Genomic DNA, 21062 nt, shown 5'->3' with positions numbered 1-21062 from the left:
GGGTCTCCCTGGGATGGCCCTGCAGACTAGTCGGTCCTGGATGAACAGGAGGGAAGCACATCCCCTTTATTTATGTGAGGCCAGCCAGGCAGTGAGAAGAGAAGCAAAGCCCAGAGTCCGGGCCTGGTGGAGAAGAGAAGAGGGCCCCGGGGAGCCTGATGAAGCAGGGAGGAGGGAGGGCGTCCCCCAGACCCTTGGGCGTTTCCTGTTGGAGCCCTGGAGGCAGCGTGGGTGTGCGTGTACCTGGAGGTCCCCGACTGAAGGTGAAGGTCCCGTCCCTGGCGGGCGCGGCAGCCAAAACCCAAGGGGACCTGTCTGGGGCTCCACCTCGGAGCCCTGAGCTTCCCGGGGCTCTGAGTGTGGCTTCTGCCCCCCGCCTGCGGGCCCCTAAGGCGTGATCTACACCTGCAGGCAGGTGACGGGTGGGACCGCACCTTCCCCGGGCACTGGCCCGGAGGATGCCCTCTGGAGCCTCGGGAGGAGCCCAGGATTCGAGACTGAGCTACCCCGTCCGTCTCCGGCTGTATAGATTCCAGGTCGTCAATGCCCGGGGTGGGGGTGGCAGGACTGGGCTCTTCCCTCAACAAGCTTCTTCTCCTGCCCCATCTGTCAGACCACACTCGACAAGGAGTCACCGTGGCCTCCGAAGGAACACAATCAATCTTCGATGGAGCGTCCACCCCAGACCTCAAAGATCCAGGAGTTTAGTTCCGGATTCAATACGGCCACAAGGTTTCAATGAGCCCATTCGTTCAAAACCAGTTGTGTCTGATCCCTTGGAGAGCACGGTGCATTTGTCCGCATCCAAGGGAGGCAAACAGGCCAGGTGGAGACCCCGTGGCCGCCTTCCGCGTCTGGGGTTGGTCTCTGGATGTGCTCCCCAAAGTCTAGGGGGGCTGGGGTCCTGCGTGGTGGAGGTGGAGGGGAGCTCATTCCGCCCATGTTACAGATGGGAAAGCCGGGCCCAGGAAGGCCCAGCTCACACAGCCCGTGAGGGCGGGATCCAGCTCTGGGCAAACTGGACGGTGGGTGTGGTTGTAAGCCACGGAACAAGGGTGGGGGAAAGAGGGACGGCCACTGATGGATTCCTCAGTGCTCAGTGGCTGTTTACTGGACGCGATGACATGCCCAGCGAGCGGGGAGCGGCCTGACAGATCCGGAGTGGAGGAAGCCCGGGGCTCGCGGGTCACTGGTCACCCCCCGCCGCCCGCCCTGTGCTTGGAAGCTTCCGGCACGGCCGCGGGCAGGCCAGCCAGACCGCGTCTGTCCCACCACCCAGCCGGGTGCGGCCACGGACTGACAGGTGGGCAGGTGATGCCTGGGCCTCTCTGGCCCCGCCAGGCTCCCCGCCATTCCCCAGGGCGTGACACCGCCCACGCTTGGCTCCCACTCCTGCTGGGGCACTTTTGTTTCCTTCCAGTTTGGGGCCGTGATGAGCGAAGCTGGGTTGAGCGCTCACGGACAGACCGTGGTGTGGACGCACGCTCATCCGTCGTCCGTAAGTCCCCTCGGAGCGGAACCGCTGGGTCCGGTGGTAACTCTGCACGTAACTTGATTAGAAACCGCCAACGGTTTCCCAGAGTGCTCGCAGCGATCGAGAGAGTTCCGGCATCTTCCCTCGCGTGCGTGGTGCGGACAATCGTTCCGCGGGTGTGGCCCGGCGTCTCCGCGTGCTCCCCGCTCAGCAGTGGGAGCTGACGATGAGGGTGGGCAGGCGGGCCGTGGGGACCTGGCTGTGACAGGTGCCCAGCCACCTGCTCTGTGTGCTGTCCGTCGCCTGGTTCCAGCCCAGGCGCTCCTCAGGCTTCCGTCTCACCGCTCTGGGCGCGTGGGGCATCGTGTCCGACGGGGGCGTGGGGGGTGCCTGCGGCTGCGGAGGGGCATCCTGGGACTCGGAGGGGCCCCCGGCTCTGGACGCAGGGCACCCACTGGGAGGCCGATCAATTTCTCCATCCAAGCCCTGGCCTGAACGAGCCCCTGGGTGGGTGAAGGTGAGGGCCTCTGGGGCCTTGCTTTGCCCTTCCTTAAAATGGGAATACCTCTGGAGGTTGGAGATGTAAATGAGGTTGCTGTTCCCCCGGGGAGGTCGTCCTGTTGACAGAATGGTGGCTCTTCCGCAGGGAATCCTTTCAGCCAGCGCTACCCAGGGGTGGTCTGTGAGCCAGCCGCTAAGTGCTAAGCGTTTAGGCCAGAAAGCCACAGAAACCGAGAATGTCTCAGAGACACTTGACGGGATAATTTTGTCTGTTGAATCTAAGAACAGAACATTGGGGCTTATGATTTGTGAGTTTCTAAAAAAATGTTTATTTTTGAGAGAGAGAGAGAGAGAGAGCGTGAGCAGGGGAAGGGCAGAGAGAGGGGGACAGAGGACCCAAAGCGGGCTTTGTGTTGCCAGCACAGAGCCCGACACGGGGCTCGAACCCGCAAACCGCGAGATCACGACCTGAGCCGAAGTCGGACGCTCGACCGACGGAGCCACCCAGGCGCCCCAATCTGTGAGTTTTTGTTAATGAGTGTTTGGGGGGGCTTCATTTTTCTGGGATTGGTCTGTGCTGATCGGAAAACACTACCCCTAGTCTTTGCCATGGTGGGTTTGGGAAACACAGATGAAAACTGCGAATAATAAACTTTTCTCTTTACAAAAAGCAGCATGGGGGCGCCTGGGGGGCTCCGTCGGTTACTCGTCCAGCTTCGGCTCGGGTCACGATCTCGCGGTTCGTGGGTTCGAGCCCCGTGTCGGGCTCTGTGCTGACGGCTCGGAGCCTGGAGCCCGCTTGGGGTTCTGTGTCTCCCTCTCTCTCTGCCCCTCCCCTGCTCGTGCTCTGTCTCTCTGTCTCTCTCTGTCAAAAATAAATAAACATTGAAAGAAATTTTTTTTTGAAAGCAGCATGGCAGCGACTGTCGCCGAGCGCAGCGTGGGCCCCAGCGGGCGTCGGCGGGGGTCCACCTGCCTTCTCGACAGACGTCGGGTGAGTCCGTGTCAAGGGCCTGCCGAGGTGACGTCGAAGGAGCGACCGCGGGGACGCCCAGCGCCCACCCTCTGGGGTCCTGCAGACCCGGGGCGTGGGCCCCCCCAAAACGCAGCGGCTCCTTCACACGGTGGGTCCCCGGGTAGCCGTCGGAAGCGTTGTCGGCACAAGATCGCAAAGGAGGAGGTGTTCCTCCTTCCGTGCGTTTGTGTGACGAGTGTTTACTGACAACCTGCGAGGTGCCTGGCAGGTGCCCGGGAGACGGACGTGTTTACTGGAGATGGCAGCCTCCGGGCGCCCGGCGGCCCTAAGGTGTGCAGGGAGACACGGGTGCCCCGGGCACTGCCGGGCCCTTGCGCGGGTGGGGGGCAGGGGGCGGGCTTTGTGTCTTCCCTCGGCTTCCCGGTGCGTCCCACTATGTTCCGTGATGAATGTGTGTGGCTCACGAAATTAGATTTGGAAATAAATGCGATTTCAGAAGGCTCCATTTGCATATAAACAAGGGTGTGCGGCAGGAGGCCCCTCGTAAGTCATCGGGTCCTGTCTCCAGGCCTCTCCCTGCCGACCCTGCAATGGGTTCCCGGCACGCATGCCCGGCTCCCCCAGCCCCCGCTCCCCAAGGCCCCAGGACATTGTTCCATCTGTCTGAGTGTCAGCCTGTGCCCCCGACCCTCCTGGGGAGCAGAGCCCTCCCCTGGCTCTCTGGACCCCCACCCGGGCCCCCGGCCCTTCAGCCCGCTGGCTGTCATGGGCCCAGGCCAGCAGAGCCGAGGTCCTCCTGGGGGTCGGCTGCAGGTTTCCTGGCCTCTGCTCCCATCCCAGCCCTGGAGCACCGGTCCCCACCTGGTGAGCGGGGACAGCTCACCTTCCCGGAGGGGCAGGGGGCTTTGGCTGGGGCGGGCTTACCTTCCACTGCGTCCTCCTAAAGATGCCCCGAGGACGGTCCCCGCGCAGTCCCGGTCACCCGGCTCTGGCCAGGCCGCACATCACTGGGGTCCTCACGGAAGGGACTTTGTGCTGCTGGCTTTTTCACCGGCTCCTTCTTCCTGTAGCTGAGCCATTCTGCAGAATTCAGCTCGGACGCCACCTCCCCCAGGAAGCCTCCCTGGCATCTTCCCTGGGGCTGCCCGGCCAGCCCGCCGCTCCCCGGGTTCGGGACTTGCTGCCCCCCCGGCCCCGCGGGAGATTCTCGGTTCCCCCCACCGGTGGCAGTTCCACGGGGCCCCGCGTGTCTCAGCCTCACTCTGGGCACGTGAGCGACGGGCACAGGGCGTCAGCTCTGCCCGCGGCCTCGGAGGAGTCGGTTTCCCAGGAAGCGCGCCCGCAGGGAAGCTTCTGTGCCTCTCCTTGCCGCTCTGCCTGTCCCAGTGCCAAACATCTGACGTGCCCTTTTGGCCACAAAACAGTCAAAGCCAGGCTCGGGGCGCTGGGTCCTCAAGGGCCGTGAACAAATCCTAAATGGCTTGTGTCCGCGAGCTGTAAAGCACCCCCTTTGCTCCCACTTGACCCCACACACACGCGTGTCAGGGCAGGGGAAGGGGGCGTCGTGCCTGGGGGCTCTCCGAGCCTCCCTCCCCTGTCTCCTTGCCTCTAAAACTCGGCCAGATGCTGTTTCCATGGCAACCCTCTCTCCTCCCGCAGCAGCGATGCTGGAAAAGCCAGTTTTCAGCTTAATCTTCCTGGAAGTCTGGCACCAGGGTGCTGTTTCGGAGGAAGCGGGGGCTGCCCGGCCCGAGCCTGCCCGCCACCTTGTTTCCGAGGATTTGGGAAGCCGCCGCTGCTGCCGTTGCTATCTTGCTTCGTGCGGTGAGCGGCCATCGCCGAGTGGCCCGGGGGGATCGGCCCGACCCCTCTGACCCTAGGCTTCAGACACCTGCACGGTTCTGTTCGTGCCTGAGTCCCGCCACGGAGGTCTCCCGGAGAGGACCAGGCCCGGCCAGCTTCGACCGGAGACAGATGACCCTCGGGTGGGTGGGTCTGGCGATCCCCCGCCTTCAGCTGTGTGACCTCAGGGAAGTCACTCGACCTCTCTGAGCCCTGGCTCCTTCAGCTGTAGAGTAGGGGGAGTAACGAGGATCGGTCCCGGATAGTCGTGGGCAGAGCGAGCTCTCAGGAGTCCCGAGCTGCCGCCACTGGCCCCGACACCTTCCTAGTCACCTTCCAGGGGACACGTTGCCTCCCACCCTGGCAGCCGTCCCCCCCCCCCCCCCCGCAGGTGACGAACCCGAGGCCCAGAGAGGTCGAGGCCCTTGCTCAACGGCACGCAGCTAGTCTCGGCGAGCAGACGTGCCAGCCCGAGCCTGTCTGAATTCGGGGTTCGTGGGGTCTGAGCACACGCCGGGCCGGGAGTAAGCCACATCTTGCTGGCTGCTGTCCATCCCGGGTCCTCAAGAGGGGTTTTGGTATTTGTCTCCGAGGTGGTGGTTTGCTTCGTGGGCCGTCGGCTTAGGTTAGCGGGGGAGGTGCAAGGAGCCCACGGCGTTGGCAACTTCTCGGCTCTGGAAACATCGGCCTCCCGGCGAAGACGGTGTAGCCCCGGCGTGGCCACCGCCACGGTTCGGACGAGGGACAGAAAGTGGCACTTGTCCCTGCAGGAGGCAATATCCCGGGGCAGTGCGCGTGGAGACTGCCCTGAGCGGCTTGCCCGTCACTACCGTGGGCCCCCCCCCCGCCCGCCCACAGGACAGCTCTGGCCCGGAGGAAGCAGCAGACGCCGATCGCGCTGGCTTTGTCCGCTTGCTGTCTGTACGACGGGGGCTCCTGGGCACCTGTACTGGGGCTTCTTGTCGCTCACAAGCTGTCCTTTGCCTCGCCTCCCCGTCTCTCTGAGCCTGAGCCTCCTCATGGGAAGAATGGGCCCGAGGGTGGCTGTGACCTTGAGCACCGTCGTCAGGGTCGTAGCGGATGGTCCCCTGGGCGCTCCCTGTACCCCTCCTTCAAGGACACACGTGCGGAGTACGGAGGCCGCGGGGTTGCCTGTGCCGGGCGGTGGTCTTTTGAAGACGTCTTCCCTGCTAGTTACTTCATGCCCCCGTGAGCGGACGAGGCCCCGTTTTTCACACGTGCTCCGGACTCCTGGCGGCTTTCCAGTGAGTCTTGTGGTGCTCACGAGTGTCCTTTGTCGGGCCGGTAGCTGGTGTGTTATGCAAAAGTCGGGTTGGTTCTAATGATTTTGGCTGACCTTGAAATGTGGGTCAGCTGCCCTTGGTGATGTGGTGGGCCCACTGCGTTTCTGGAGACCGGTGTCCAAAGCCAGCTGCTGCATTCATTGGATTTTACAGGAAAAAAGAAAAGGAGGGAAGGAGGGAGGGAGGGAAGGAGAGAGAATGGAAAGGAGGGACGGAGGGAAGGAGGGAAGGAGGGAGGGTGGGAAGAGAGAGGATGGAAAGGAGGGAAGGAGGGAAGGAGGGAGGGTGGGAAGAGAGAGGATGGAAAGGAGGGAAGGAGGGAGGGAGGGAAGGAGGGAGGGTGGGAAGAGAGAGGATGGAAAGGAGGGAAGGAGGGAAGGAGGGAGGGAGGGAAGGCGGAGAACAGGCCGCTTGGTGGGACCTGTCACTACTGAGAGGTGTTTTCCGCCAACAGAGACTGGAGGAGGAAATCGTGGCAGTGATGGGGGGTCTATAGGGGGGGTCCAGAGAGCCCAGGGATATGAGGCAGCGGGACCCCACGCGTCGGTCCCCTTGGGTGGTTGAGGGTTCACTGGCTGGTGCACCTGTAGGAATGAAGGCCCTTCCCCCACCCCCAGCCCCTCACCCCTCACCCCTCACCCCGCCGTCTTGTCCGCGGACCTGTCTCTGTTGGGATGTTGTGCTCAGAGAGCTCAGAGGCTCAGAGAGCCTCTCTGTGACGGTCCCCTCCCTTACGTCCCTGTGTCCCCTCCAGGCCCACGGCACACCGCCCAGCGAGCACCAGGCCGGGTGGTCACAGCCATGATGAAACTGGGCAGAGAAGTTCAACCAGCTGTTGAAATGTGTGCAACAGTGACCTGTCTTGTGATGGAAACAATTTCTTTCCACTTTGAAATGTGGAGCTGTGGCCAGGAGGACGAGTGGGCTTTCGGCACGGCATCTGGACGGAGTTTGGGTGCAACGCGACGTGGCCGTGGGGGCCCCTTCGCCCCAGAAGCGTGAGAGACCGTCTTTAAGCCAATAGCACGATTGGAAAACCTTCTTCGAAGTGATCAGCGCTGAGATCGCTTTTGCCGGGTCGACACTCGTCCTGGTCCTTCTGACCGAGCGGCTTCCTGCACGGACGTCCGCCTGGGGGCCCCCAGAGGCGGGAGCGGGCCTCCGCTTGATCATTGGGGTGCAGGAGACCTCGTAGTCCCCTGGAGGTGGAATCGAGCAGGACAGGGGACCTGTGTGGCAGAGGGTCAGCGGTTGCTGTCACGCCTGCCACCATCCCCCACCTTCTGGGCCTGAGCGGGAGGCCACCCTGGGGCTGCTTAGCACCCGGCTGTTTGTTTTACTGGGGATGGGACCCTGCCAGCACCCGACTCCGCCTGCAACGGTCGCTCTGCTTGGGCCCGGCTCCTTAGCGTGTTCACAGGGGTAGGGGCCCCACCCTACTGACATCTGGGGTCCGGCCGCGGGTTGGGGGTGGGGGGGTGTCAAGGCAGATGTGTTTGGGTGCCCAAGGGGGTCGTGTCTGGCTCCCAGAGCCCCGTTTTCCTGCCGTGAGGGGCAGATCCTCTCCTGGCTGAGGCCTCTGCCCCGACGCAGCCTCCAGGCCGTGATGCTAATTCCTGGACCATCTGCCTGTAACCTCCCACAAAGGTCTGCTTCTGGTGTTTCTCTGGCCTCTGTTTCCCCAGCTGTCATTTCAAGGAAAGTGTGCTCTCTGCAGCAGGCAGGTGGGAGAGATCTGCCGCCTTGAGGGGAGGGGCCAGGAGCCAAGGAGGCGGGAGCTTCTAGAACAGGGAGGGGCAAAGGAGGGGATTCTCCACGGGAGCCTGGCCGCGCCCACACCTGGAGTTCAGCCCGGCGAGACCCATTTCAGAGCCACAGGTAGTTAAGGTGCGTGGTGATGAGCGCCGTGTCTGTGGCCGCGTGTTGTGGCCGCAGCAAAGCCGGCCAAGGAGGGGGAGGAAAAGCAGGACCACGAGCTGAAGGACAGGCCAGAGGGGGCCCCGGACTTAGCCGCAGGGCGCGGGGCAGTCACGGATGCGTCCGAGCAGCCGGTGACCGGGTACAGGTCGAGGTGCAAAGGGGCAAGGACAGCAAGGGAACAAGGGGGCGGTAGGGCCCCAGCCCCATCCCGGGAGAGAGGCTGGTGCAGGGAGCAGGGTCCACGGCCGGCTGTAGAGAAGGCCTTGCACTAGCTTATGGGATTTTACGGCTGAGTTGGGAGGTTGAACTCGGGTGGTAAGGGGTCGCCCCTGAAGGTGATGCTGCAGGGCTGTGGCGAGATGGGGTGGGGGGAGCGGTCAGGGGTCTGTTTGTCCCTGTTGGCTGGGGAGGGTACCGATCGGGTCTGGGGGCGCTGGTGTCCAGGAGGAACACGAGGGGCTGTGGACTAGCGAACCTGAACTTTCACAAACAGATGCACCGCCCCCCAGCCCCCCGAGAGCCTGCCGGAGCCCCGCCGGTCCTGGTCGGCCCCTCTGCCCTGGGCCGTCGAAGAAAGACAACGCAACGAGGGAACAGAGGTACTTTGTTTTGTCTCTTCCGTGTACGGGCCCCCGATGGACATTCCCCGAGCACTGTGATCCTTTGTCCTCAGGACGACTCGGGAGGACGAACCCTTGTCACCGTCCCCACTTTGCAGGCGAGGAAACCAGACCTTAGAGGAAGACGTCATCGGCCAAGACCAGACGTCGGCTGCCCCGTCCACGCCCCCCTGAGGCTGCCCCCCGAAGGCAAGAACGTGAGGGAGGCAGAGTGTCCGGACAGAGGAAAAAGAGCCGGGAATGTTCTCCGCTAGCATTCGCTGCACCCACGGCACCTGCCAGCACCTACTGGGCACGGGGCTCCGGAGACCCTGTCTCTAGAGGCTCCCCAAAGAGGGGAGATTCCACAGACGGGGGTCTCTTCTGAGGGAGGCCCACATGCCTGTGTGTATTTACGTGGACCGGCCCCTTTCGGTCATGCCAGGGTGGATCGTAGGAACCGGGTCCCCACCGCGACCCTCCGCGGGAGTCCCGCCCAGGCAGCTTGGGCACAGGGAGGAATGCATCACGAGTTTCAGCTGGACAGCGGCCCTGCCGTCCGTTCCCACCACCCCTCTCCCTCCCCGGACGCTGGCCGGGCTGCCTGGCTGTCTGTCTTCTCTCTGTGGCTCAGGTTCGGGCTTCCCACCGTAGGGTCTCAGGTCCAGCACTGCGCTCGGCACCACCTAGATAGTCATTCATTCGCCCGCTCATTTGAGGGCCCACCGTGTGCCACGCACGTCTGTGAATGAACCTGAAGGAACGAATAAATGCTTGCGATGCAAAGTCTGGCTCCGTTGTCCCCTCCGCCCCCACCTATCTGGCTATGTCTGGGCCTCAGTTTCCCTCCTGTGAAATAAGGGGTTTGGTGACCTCTGCGTTCCTCCCTGCGGGGCCATTCTATGACTGCCCAAACGTGGCAAAATTCAAGGGGTTCCGGACGGTTTTGGTGTATGCTTTAGGCGGGCTGATCAACCGCTCTGTGCCTCAGTCACGCTCTGTCCTCACGACCTGGGCTCTGAGAAGACCAAGCCAGGCGCCGCTCCCTGGCACCTGGCATCGCTAAAAACCCCACGGCTGGTACTTACGGCCGTTGTGATGAGCGACCTGGGGCTCAGATGATTCCCCACCAGATGGCTCCTGTCACGGCCAGATGGACCTTCGGATGGCCTTCTCCTTCTCTGCAGCCCCGCCGGCCCCATGCTCCCCGAGAGCAACCCACTCCCCCGTCATCTCTTTAAATATTTACGCGGGCGTGATGCAAGGCCGGGCGCTGATGGCCGGGCGCTGACGGCCCGGTCTGGCACTCAGGCCCCGGTGGCAGCCTTTCAAGCTTCATTTTGATATTTTGTTGGAAGAAAATTGACCCAGAGAGAGAGCAGAAGCTTTTAAGACCCGGCAGGAACTTCACTTAAGAGGAAAAGGGGCCAGCTCTGCGAGCCTTCCCCTGGGCCTGTACCCCCTGGGCCTCTGCAGCAGGGTCGGGGGAGACGGGGAGGCCTGTGATTTCATGACAAATGAGGGCCGTCTCGGGTGGACGAAGCCCTGGACTGGAGGGAGGTTCCACACCCCGGGTCGTCAGCGGGGGCTGCCGACGGCTTGAGATTTCCTGCTGCGGCCTGGGCTGGGGGGGGAGGGGGCGGTGAGGCAGGGGTGTTCTGAGGTGACTCTGCTCTGCGGGGCCAGGAGAGCTGGGGCTGGGCTCTCTGGGGGACAGGGCCCGGCTCAGAGGACAGTCTCCTGCCCACAAAAGGAGACAGGAGACCAGAGACAGCTTTTGGCCCGGGGTCAGGTGCCTGGACACACCTTGGCCCGTTGCTTATAAATATGATAAACGACATCATCCCCTGCAACTCGGTTTCCTTATCTGTAGACCAGGCGATCCGTGTCCGGCCGGCCGGCCCCCCTGCAGGGTGAGGGGGTCCGGACAGTTCAGACCTTAAGGCTGGTGGACGCGACGCTGCGTCCTGGGTCTGCTTCCTTTCGTGGCCCCGGGGACCCGAGCCTCACTTGTCCCATGGGTACGGAGCGTGGTGGGGGGATGCTTACAGGGGTCCCCTTGTAACACCACCGAGATCCAGGGACATGCCTCATGTGAAGCCACGCGGCCCTCGCGTGAAGACGGCCCTCCAGAATGGGGACGCCCTCCTGCCCATGACTGGCGCTCCACAGCAGGCACCAGCAAGTGGTGGGAGGGCCCACAACGCTCTCCGAGCCCGCTGGGACCAGAGCCAGAGACCGAGGCCCTTCCCGACCAGCAGCCGAGTTCCGCCCCAGCAAGGACACGGCTGCTGATTGAGGATTCTGTGAGTAGGCTGCGGGTCAGGGCTGACCTTTGCTTAGCAAATGCTTTTCCGAGACATCGCAAAGCCATTACGCCAACGAGTTTTCCAGGGTGATGGCAAAATAGCTTACGGAGCAAACATCTCTAGAAGCACTTACGAATGTCCAATCGAACCGCAGGTTACTTGAGTGCTAACTTCGATAAATTCTTGTCTGTTCATTAAGCAAGTTCTGGAGCTACACGGAGCCCTCTGCAGCCCACGCAGGGGACAGGGGACACATCACCAGGCTGGGCCACAAAGCCAGGTGCACTGGCCGTGGGGCAGAGCAGTGTTTCCATTAGGTGTCCTCCCTTCTAGAAGAGTCTGGACACCACAGAGTCCCTGCTGGTCCCTTCATCCTGAGCCGGCACCCCCGGGGACGAGGAGACGTCCGGCCAGGGCCACGGCGGCCCTGAGAGGGGACCCCTGCTCCGGCTCCGCACTCGCGATGCCCCTGCTTCTGCCTGTTATTAATGAGATAGTCGGTTTGGCCTGGAAGCAGATTGTACAGCTAACTAATGTGTCTGTAGCTGAGAATTATTTATTGCCTGTGATGGCTCTGCCCGGGTTTTCAATACATAATTCATATTTTGGAGAATTCTTTTTTTCCTGAGCTCAGAGCTGGGAGGAACACGAAGCCTCGAGTCAAGGCCACGTGTGAGCGTCCCCAGCGCGGGGAGAACGAGGCCTTGGCTGGGGATGCGGGCCGTCTACTGCCAGACGGGATGGGGTGCTGGCCGGGGAGCCCAGAGGACCCGGGGGAGCCTTCTGGAGCTTCATGCCCCAGCCTCGGTCTCTTAGAAGAGAGACTCGGGTCCCCAGGAGTAAGCTTCCTCCTCCTCCTCCTCCAATTCGGAGGCTGCTCTCGAGGCGGCCCTCCGTGAGCAGACAAGCCAGGCCTGGACGGCGGGGTGGTTCTCAACAGAGGGCAGGAGAGCCAGGGGTGAGATTCGGGGATCGCCGCCAGCGCTCGGAGAGGAAGTCAGGACGGGTTGTGACCTCTGATTATTGGAGATGTCCCCCGCTCTGGACTAGCTCTGCCCGGGGCCAGCTTTCTGCTGGAAGGCTGGGCCTTACAGACCCGGCGTGTCTCCTAATCCCTTGATTCTAAAGCGATCACTGTGGCCAAAATGCCCCGGAGAGCAAACGTAATAAGAAAGGAGGCTTTGAACAAAATTGCTACCAAGAGATCAAGCGAACTCAGTTTGGGAGGTTTTCTAGTGGCGGGCGGCGGGCGGCTTACCTCCGATGATGAAAGCGGCCGGGGCCCCAGCCAGCACCTCGGGTCTGGGCCGTAAATCCCGGCTTCTGTCGTTTGCATTCATTCTTGTAAAACCTCAGCCTCAGAAGGACAGCGGGAACCACAATAGCTCGGTGAGGATGTGAGCAATGATATTAGGGATGAAAAAGATACAGTCCCGGTCTGTGAGGGACCGGGGTGGGCAGGGAACCGAATGCCTGGAATACAAAAGCGTCAGCAGAGCTCGGGGCCAGACGCAGACGTGTGATGGGAGAGACCACATCCAATTGCACCGAGACATCTTAATCCGAGCTCATTTCTCTCCTGCGGACTAGAGGTAGGTGGTGGTGGGGCCGCAGGAAATGGGAATAGCTCTTTAAGGAGGGCGTGTGTGTGCCTGTGCCGTGCGGGCATTTGTGTGCGTGTGTGCGCAGGTCTGTGCCTGTGTGCGAGCACGTGTGTGTCCTATTTGTGCAAGCACGTGTGCCCTGTATGCGTGCCTGTGCGCACAGGGGTGGGTGTGGTGCATTTGCACGCGTGGCCGTGGGTGCATGCCCGTGTGTGTAGGAGCACGCGCGCATGGCTTGCATGTGGTCGATGGTGAGATATCGAAGACGTCCTGGGGCCCGGTCCCACGGGAGCACCAAGAGGGTGTCACAACCTACCAGGCACCTAAACTGTCAGCCGGGTTGGCCAGTGGCCTCCGGTGATAGGCGGACTCTGGCTTCCTCGGGGAAATGCAGCCAGGAGGGTACTTCCCAGGGGAGGTGTGCCCGGCAGTCTACGCCCCGTCCCAGGCCGGGGGCCGCCCCCTTGTGGGCGTCCCAGCCTTGGGGAGTCACTCCGGGGCATCCAGCCCTCCCCCAGGCCAGAGGCTTCCCGCCTCCGCACTGTTGACATTTGGGTTGGGAAATCCTCCGTCGTGGGGCCAGCTGTGTATCGCGGGATGTTTCGAGCATCCCCGGCTCCATGAGCTACAACGTTGGTGGCGCCTCTCCCAGTGTTACGGCCGTTGCCAAGTGCCCTCCGGTCTGGACGTTCACCTGTTCAGCTTCAGGCCCCGGGCTCTCGTGGGGTCGGTCGTTAATCAGACAGGGAAACACAGACCACGGAACAGCTCAGCTCTGTGCCCGGCTCGGCGTTGAGGCTTTGGGTACTCTGACAGCCAGCAAGGCCAGGCCCTGCCTTTGGGGCTCAGGACAGGGCAGGACAAGTTTGCCCCTCCCCCTTCGTTGTCTGGACGCCAATACCGTCCCCTCCTACTCCCAGAGGCCGGTGTTTGTGTCCGTCGTCCCTGTCCTTGGGCCAGGCCAGCCAGCCCCGAGGCTGGGATCTGGGGGGTGCGTTTGCTTACTCCGAACCCCTCTCAGGGCCTCTGTAGCTTTGGATTTGGGTCCTCTGCCCCCGGGGGGGGGCTGCCCCTTTTGGGGCCAGTGATCGTGGGACCACACGGACCGCCGTCCCCAGAATCTGTCCGGTCTGGTCATCTGTCTGCTCGTAGGGAAGCTGGACACCCAGCCGTTTCCCGGGGTCTCAGCCAGAGCTACCCAGGGCTCGAGTGTCGCTGTGGTTGTGCGGTCGGGGCGCCCAGGGTCTGCCTCTGCTGGGCCGACAGGAGCCTGGCTCCCCTTGGCCTCCCGGAGAAATCTCCCTGACCCCACCGAGCTCTGGGGGGCGGGTACGGAGCCCCGGCGCTCATCGGGCAGCCCCCTGAGTCTGCTTTAGGGGAAGGTCAGGCCACACCGCCCAGCAAGGCGTTCACCAGGAGAGACGCCGGCCCCGAGTCCTAACAATTTGCTCCAGCACTAACTCTCCCCAGAGTGTGGGCGAGCTGAGCAAAGTTAATTCAATAATAAAAAGCAAGCATTGCTTCATCCGTAGAAGACTCGGTCTCTCCCGGCTGCCGAGTCCGGATTGGATGGAGGCTTCAGTGAAGAATTTATTTCCGGGCCGTGGTGTCTGGGTCCTTAACGTGGGGAGGAGAGGACAGCAAGGCCTTAGCTCAGACCGTTCTTACCCAGTCCTCCACCGATGCTGGGCCCTCTGAGCCTGTGCTAATCAGGTCCCAAAGATCTGACACATCTCTGGGGAGGGGGGGGGGGAAGATACACCTCACGGCGTCGCTCAGGGACCAGCTCCTAACTCAGGGCTCGGACTCCCTCGTCTGGCCACCCAGCTCTGAGTCCGGCTAAGAAAATTCCGAAGGGGTAATGGGAGGAATCCGGGCCGTGATCGGGCCACACGCAGAAGAACCATCTTGGAATTGGCCTGCTATCACCCAAAGTCAAATCCATTTTTCCTGAATTAGGCTGAGCTGTGATTATGCTGCGTCTCCTTGGACCGCTGTCATGCCTGGGGCTCGGGGGGGGGGGGGGGGCCTTGCCAACTGTGTCTAATTAACCATCACAATGGTCCCTGCGGATGGGGTGGGCTGAGCCTGGGGGGTGGGGGGTGGGGGGTGGTGGGGGGCGGGAGGAAGGAGCCGTGGAAACAGAGCCCTCCACCTGCGGGGGGGATGTGAATAATTCACATGCCGCCTCCGCAGGTAAGTGCGGCTTCTGGGGCTGTCAACTGTTCGGGGACATCTGAAGGCCCCAGGCTGGGACCCCTCCAGTGGGTTCCGCTGCTTCCTGTCTGCGCGTCTCTGAACAGCTGGCCTCTCTGTTATAAATGCCACCTCGCCGAGTTGGGGAGGCCACAACAGACAACACAAGGGACCGAGCTTGGAGAGCTGTAACGTGCGGGCAAAATGTCAGCTCCTCCGTTTGCTGAAGTCTGAGCCCAGCAGGTGGTGGTAGGGGGCAGCGGAAGAGGCCAGAGACCGTGTCACCCTCCACTGTGAGGCTGGGGACGCGTGTGAGGCTTGTGGGACCCTGGTCGCTGTGTCCGCAGAGTGGGTGGGTCCTGAGGCTCCCCAGGCCAGGCGGGCGGGAGGGCCACCGGCCGTCAGCGGGAAAGGGGGCCGCCCAAAGCCAACGCTGACTCTGTCTTCCAAGGTCACGGTCGCCTTCCCACAGGAAGCCCTCACTCAGACCACACCCCTCCCCGGCCGGGTGGACTCCGGGTTTATGAGGGGCCAGGGTCACCCTTCAGACAGTTCCGATCTCGGTAAGCTGGAGCCATCGTGCAACAAGTGTTTATTAACTTCCGACTGTATACAAGATGCCGTGCCTGGGATAGGGTAGGAATAGAGCTGGCTCAGAGAAGGAGAGAGAATTCCAGCCAGGAGAGGCTTCCCGGAGGAGGCGGCCCGGATGGGGGGTGGGATTGGGAGGTGCACCAATGGGGAAAGAAGGGAGACCTGAGGCTCTCCACGTGTCCTGGGGACGTGTGGGGTGTGGACGGTTGCAGCTCCCGAGCACAGCTGGACCTCTGCTCTGGCCGGGCGGCCCTAGGGTCCCGGCTCTGAGCAAGGGGACGCTCTCCCCGGCCTTGTGCTTCATGTTGGGGTCTCGGCAGGAAACGCCTCCTCTCCAGGCAGGTCCCTCCTGGGGACCCTGGGATCAGGAGGTACGTACGTACGTGTGCACGGCGTGCATTTGTGCACGTGTGTGTGCAGGCACCTACCTCGCCATCCCGGGTGCCTCACCGGCAGCCCCCTGGATTCAGGGGTGGGAGGCGGCCCCAGGGAGGAGCCCATCTGGTGCTGGATGAGCGTCCGTGAGCTGAACTGGGTGCTTTTCCTGCCGGCGCGAGCAGCTGAACCCCAGCCCCACCGCCCGCCGGCGACCTCCCGGAGGGTGAGGCTTGTCCGCCTGGACATGCCACGTCCCGTCCTAGCTGATGGGTGCGACTTAGTCGCTTAATTATTCAGCAGGTCTGTGCACGTTTGGACGCCCTGGAGGCACCTGCTTTCGGGCACTTTGAGGGCTTTTCCTGTTTCCCCTTGCCGTGGCCAGCAAGGTGGCCTGCGGCCCAGGAAAGGAATGTCCGCCCCCCGGGGTGCAGGACACACAGCAGGCCTGTCGGAAGGGAATGAGTTTCGGGGGGCGGGGGGGTCTGTGACAAAGGACCCCAGAGATGTTTTGGTGGCACAAAACGACAGAGATGTGCCCCCTCCCAGTGCTGGAGGGTGAAGTCCCTGGTGGAGATCTCCCTGGTGGAGATCTGGGCAGGGTCTGTCTGTCCTCTCCCGGCTCCTGGTGGCCCGGGGTCCCCTGGCCTGCGGCCTCCTCACTCCAGACGTCAAGGGCAGCCTCTCCCGATCCGTCTGCTCTGTCTTTCCTCAGGATCTCTGCGTGTCAAGCCCCCTCCTCCCCGCTTAGAAGGGACCATGTGGCCGCCCACCCTCGGTGCCCCGGAGGCCCGGTGAGGTGGGACAGTCGGGCTGTGGAAGGTTTGGGGGGCGGTGAACACTCACGCACAGGGTTTTGCCTACACCCTCATTTCCATTTGTCTGCCGTAAACGCGCAATCGCGCGGGACCGATTCTAGAGAAACCGCCGGCCCGTTGTCCGGAGCGGCCACGACGTTTCCCACGCCCTCCAGCAAGGTCTGCGTGACCCGGTGTCTCCTCAGCCTCCCCAGCGTTCGTTGCCGCCACGGCTTTTATTTTAGCCGCTTGGATAAGCCCGAGCCCTCCTTCTCAGCTCCGTTCCTCTGGGCCTCAGTTTCCTGGACTGTAACTTGGCGAGATTCCTCACCCCGACTAGCTCAGAGCTTTCCCTGGAAGCCATCCAGGCCGCGAGGGGGCGGACGCTTTGCAAAAAACCTGCCTCCACCAGGGTTCTGTCCCCAATTCCGTGCAGGCAGCGAGTTTAGCCTGGCCGTGGGAGAAGGGCTCTCAGAGGAGGTGTGACTGGAACAGGGACAGGACCGTCACGGAGAAGACAGCTCAGGACCGGGGCAGGAGTGTGCTGGGTGTGCAGAGCCTCCGGGGGGGCGGGGGGGGGTGGCCGCCTGGCCCTGGAGGGACAGAGAGAAGCTCAGGGCGGCCAGTCCTGGAGGGAAGGAGGTGGCGGCACCAGGGCGGGAGAGGCGGTGGGGAAGCAGGGGACAGATCTGGGCTATATGTTGGAGCGGGCGGGGCTCCCGAGGCTGGGACGGGGTGCAGCGAGTGGGGGGACGGAGAGCCCCCAGCCGCGTGGATGGTGGAGCCATCTACCCGAGGAGCGGAAGCCCGGAAGGTGCAAGCCGTGGGGTGGGGGTTAGGAGTCCCGTGTCAGCTCCCATGAGCCGGTGCTCCCCACGCTGATCCCCCTCCTCCCCAGGTGAAATCCCAGACTCCCCTGTGGCTCAGGTGTGGCCGTGTGACCTGACTTGGCCAGTCAGCGGCACGCATAAAAGCCGGTGCAGCGGAGAGCCCGGGAGGCTCTGGGAGGCAGGCGCTGGTGACGGTGTCTTCAGAGTGCGGGGGCAGCGTTGTGGGGCTCCCGACACCGGGTCCCAGCCTGATGAGCGGGGAGCAGTGGGAGGCTGGGGCAGTGCTGTCTCTGCTGGACCGGCCAGCGCGTGGGTGGACGTGGCTCCGGCCGTGTGTTCCTGGTGGCGGCATCCCCCCCGATCGTCCCACCTTCCCGAATCCCATCCGTGGTGCCAACACCGGCCCCCAAGGGCTGTCCCACCGCTGAGAACAGAGCCCCAATCGCTTCCCGCGTAACTGTGTCCGAGAGTCCCTGGCCACCTGGCTGCGGCCCGGGTGCTGCTCGAGGCTCTTGGTTCCTTCGGGGAGACCGGCTGCTCACCTCCACCGGCGGCTCTACCTGTGAGGCTGGGCAAGCCCGTCCCACGGCGGGTCGGGGCTCACGGCCAGGTGTTGCCAGACGCCCCTGGGCTGGGTGCCAGCAAGGTGGGTGGCCGTTTACTGCCGGGGTGTGGCAGAGACCGGGGCGGGGACAGTCCCCGTGAAGTCCCTGAGTGAATCTAGTTCTGCTCCATCAGCAAAGCAGGGGGGCCATCGCCCTCCTCCCAGCAATTAGGAATCAGGGAACCCTCGGTAAACCTGCGACCAGGCAGAGGAAGCTGGGGGGAGGTTTCTGGGGGCATCTGCGGACCTGCGTTGGCCAGGCCTGCCGCAGAGCCCCTCCAGCACCCCCCACCCCCAGGCCGCTGCCCTGCTTCCTGGGCCTGGACCATAGGCTGGCTCCTACCCTGGGGTGTGGGGGGTCCTCCTTAACTCCCGGGGGCCCCGTCTGAAGAGCCGTGACGCTGCGGACAGCTTCTCCTTTGACCCATGGGGCCCCGGGCTCCAAATGGGAGTTCATGAAGCGTGTGCGGGGCGCTCAGTAAGGGCTCTCTGAGCACATGGTCCCGCGTCCCCCTCCACCAGGGAGGCTGTGTTTCAGGGCGTCTGTCAGGCTGCCGGTAGGAGGTGGGGGAAGATCTGAGCCGGCCCCCGCTGTCTGCTTGCTGCCGTGCTGCGTTGCCTGGTCGAGGAAGAGCTAGAACATTCTAGAACATTCAGCTAGCCTTTGGCTTCTCAGCTGAAAGCTCCCCCTTCCTGCCGACTTGGGACTGGTTGCGGCCGGGGCGGGGGGAGTTGTGGGGGGGGGGGGGTGCATGGCCCTGCCTGGAAATGGGGTTGCCTCTCTCCAGCCCACCCTGCTTCCTGGAGTTGAGCTTGGAGGGTGGCTGCAGGACCCCCAAAGGCTGCAGGGTGGACTGTCTTGGAGCTCCCGGGGCCCCAAGGCTTTGTCGCACCTCCTTCTGCAGAATCGCACGGGCTTCAGGGCATGTAACCAGAAGGGCTGACTGGGGCCCGGACTGCCCAGAAGCCCCGTCTGCCCCAGCCCGTTCCCCCCAAATCCCTATGCTAACACCAAATCCCTAACAGATGGAGTCACGAGGTGGGACCTTTGGGATGTGATCCGGGCCATGAGGGTGGGGCCCCCACAAACGAGATCAGTGCCCTTAAAAGAATTGGCCAGAGAGCTTGCTCCCTCCTCAGCCGCCACGTGAGGTCACGAGGAGTCGGCCACCTGCAGCCCCGAGCCTGACGGTTCCGGCACCTTGGTCTCAGACCTCCGGCGTCCAGGACTCAAGAAATAATTGTCTGTCATCGATAAGCCCTTGGTGACCCACCTCGCAAGGCTGCACACGAAACTCTCTCTCGCATCCCCTGTCCCGATGGGACCTCGCAGCAAACATGTGGGGCTTCCGCAGGGCAGCGGGGGGCCGAAGCAGCTTGCCTGGGGCACTTACAGCGCCCGTAAATCTCTCTCCTCTCCCTGCAGCCTGGACCGTGCCCCACACATGCCCTGGGTCTCCCTGGCGCCTCTGACCTGCGGCTCCTTCCAGACGGCTGGAGACTTCTCCCCCAGGGACACCTGCGGGTGTGAACAGTCCATTTCAGGTGGGTCTGAGGCGGGGGCGCCGGGCGTCAGCAGGGAGGGTGGGGGATGGGCTTTCTTGAGGTTCAGCAAGCAACGAGGGCCAGGACCTGATAATCGCCCACTTTGCCTCTGGGACCCACAGTCCCCACGGGTCTCAGGGCAGTTCAGCCCACGGTGCTGTGCTGGGTGCCTGGACGCAGCCACTGGCAGACGCCGAGGCCACTGGTCACGCTTTGCTTCTGCGGTGTGGGGCGGAGAGAGCCGGGAGGCGTGTCGCTTCAGAAACTGCCCAGGGCAGTGCCCGGGACCGGGGCCAGGTGAAGCAAGGGGACGGTGTCCCGCAGCACAGAGCTTCGCCTCCAGGGGCAGGGCTGTGTGGCTGACCTCAGCGCTGCAGACATTCTCACGAGCGCCTGCCCTGCTGTCCCGGGCTGCCGCCTGGGGCTGCCTGGTCATTCCTACCTGCAGGCAGTCGCTCTGCCTTTGTCCCCTGGCGCTGGCCCCTCTGCTCTCCCCGAAGTCCCCGTTCATGGGCCGGGGCTCGGCCGTGTCCCCTTCTCCGTCCGCAGGTCTCGACGGCTTTCGGAGTCGCTGGCTGCTCCTGGGGAGTTGCTCTGCCTCCTGCCTCGGTCGTCCCGGCCTGCGCCGGCTGGGAGCCTCTGCAAAGCTAAGTTACCCGCCTTTTGTTGCGATGCGGGCCCCGGAGGACTGAAATCGAACGCGTGGCTTCTGTGGAGGGAGAGGGAGAGAGGCGGCTAATGAGCGGCTGTGCACATCCCAAGTCTTGGGGGTTAATTCCCAAAGAGCCGGATCAGAAACACGCCTAAAAGCCCAGTTTGATAAATTTCCAGGACGCCAACCCCGAGTGGAGCTAGGAGAGCTTGAAAGGAGGCGAGGTGATTGATGTGTTCCTCTTTGTTTTCACTGCAGCTGTGGCTGGGACGCGGCTGGGATGTGGCTGGGATGTGGCTAGGGGCATGGCTGGGGCGTGGTTGGACGTAGCTGGGGGCGTGGCTGGGGCGTGTCTGGGACGTGGGTGAGACGTGGCTAGGGATGTAGCTGGGGATGTGGCTGGAACATCGCTGGGCCGTGGCTGGCACGTGGCTGGGGGCATGGCTGGGCGTGGCTGGAACATCGTTGGGAAGGTCTGGGATGTGGCTGGGGCGTGGCTGGGGGCGTGGTGGGGGCGTGGTTGGGGCGTGGCTGGGACGTGGCTGGGACGTGGCTGGGATGGCCTTTGCAGAGCTGTCTCTCCTCCGTTCTTCATCCTCACTCCGTCAGCCTTCATCTCCACCTGACCCCCCCCGGGACGCTGACCCCCGAATTCCAGGATGGGCGCACTGAGCAAGGTCATCCTTTGTGTCAGTGTCCATCCCGAATCCACGTCCCAGGAGCCCGGGGAGCTGACCCCAGTGCGGCCTGGCTGGACCGCCAGGAGGTGTGGGGACAGGCTGCCCACCGTGGAAACAGGGCTGCAGCGCTGGGCAGCGGTCACGGCCGGCACCCCGCGGGCCCTGGGCCCAGGCACGCCCCGGGAGTGGCGGGAGGTGCTGGTGCCGTCGGAGCCCCTGGGGTTCAGTCTCCGAGCTCCCCCAGAGAAACTGGGGCCAGG

General features: G+C 63.4%; 1 protein-coding gene and 2 long non-coding RNA genes across 4 annotated transcripts; 2 read left to right on the top strand and 1 right to left on the bottom strand.

Annotated features, from left to right (window-relative positions):
* Positions 1–1089: 1089 nt before the first annotated feature.
* Positions 1090–12297, bottom strand: LOC123592914. 2 transcript variants are annotated; one of them, XR_006710003.1, is made up of 2 exons: positions 3876–5503; positions 1090–2253 (listed from the first exon to the last, which is right to left on the bottom strand). XR_006710003.1 is itself a non-coding variant. In XM_045468353.1 (2 exons), exons 1-2 carry the CDS (start codon positions 12263–12265, stop codon positions 1682–1684), a joined length of 654 nt encoding a protein of 217 aa, XP_045324309.1. In that variant the 5' UTR covers positions 12266–12297; the 3' UTR covers positions 1090–1681. The 2 variants fall into 2 exon arrangements, 1 of the variants encoding a protein (XP_045324309.1); XM_045468353.1 differs by lacking the exon at positions 3876–5503 and adding an exon at positions 12184–12297.
* Positions 6839–9402, top strand: LOC123592916. Its single transcript, XR_006710005.1, has 2 exons — positions 6839–8616; positions 8736–9402. It is a non-coding gene; the product is annotated as an uncharacterized LOC123592916 (long non-coding RNA).
* LOC123592915 lies at positions 12186–20337 on the top strand. The gene is made up of 3 exons (XR_006710004.1): positions 12186–12517; positions 19352–19470; positions 20020–20337. It is a non-coding gene; the product is annotated as an uncharacterized LOC123592915 (long non-coding RNA).
* Positions 20338–21062: the final 725 nt, after the last annotated feature.

This window comes from Leopardus geoffroyi, chromosome D4 (genome assembly GCF_018350155.1).
Source record: "Leopardus geoffroyi isolate Oge1 chromosome D4, O.geoffroyi_Oge1_pat1.0, whole genome shotgun sequence".
NCBI lineage: Eukaryota > Metazoa > Chordata > Mammalia > Carnivora > Felidae > Leopardus > Leopardus geoffroyi.
This window is presented reverse-complemented; position numbering and strand designations above follow the sequence as displayed.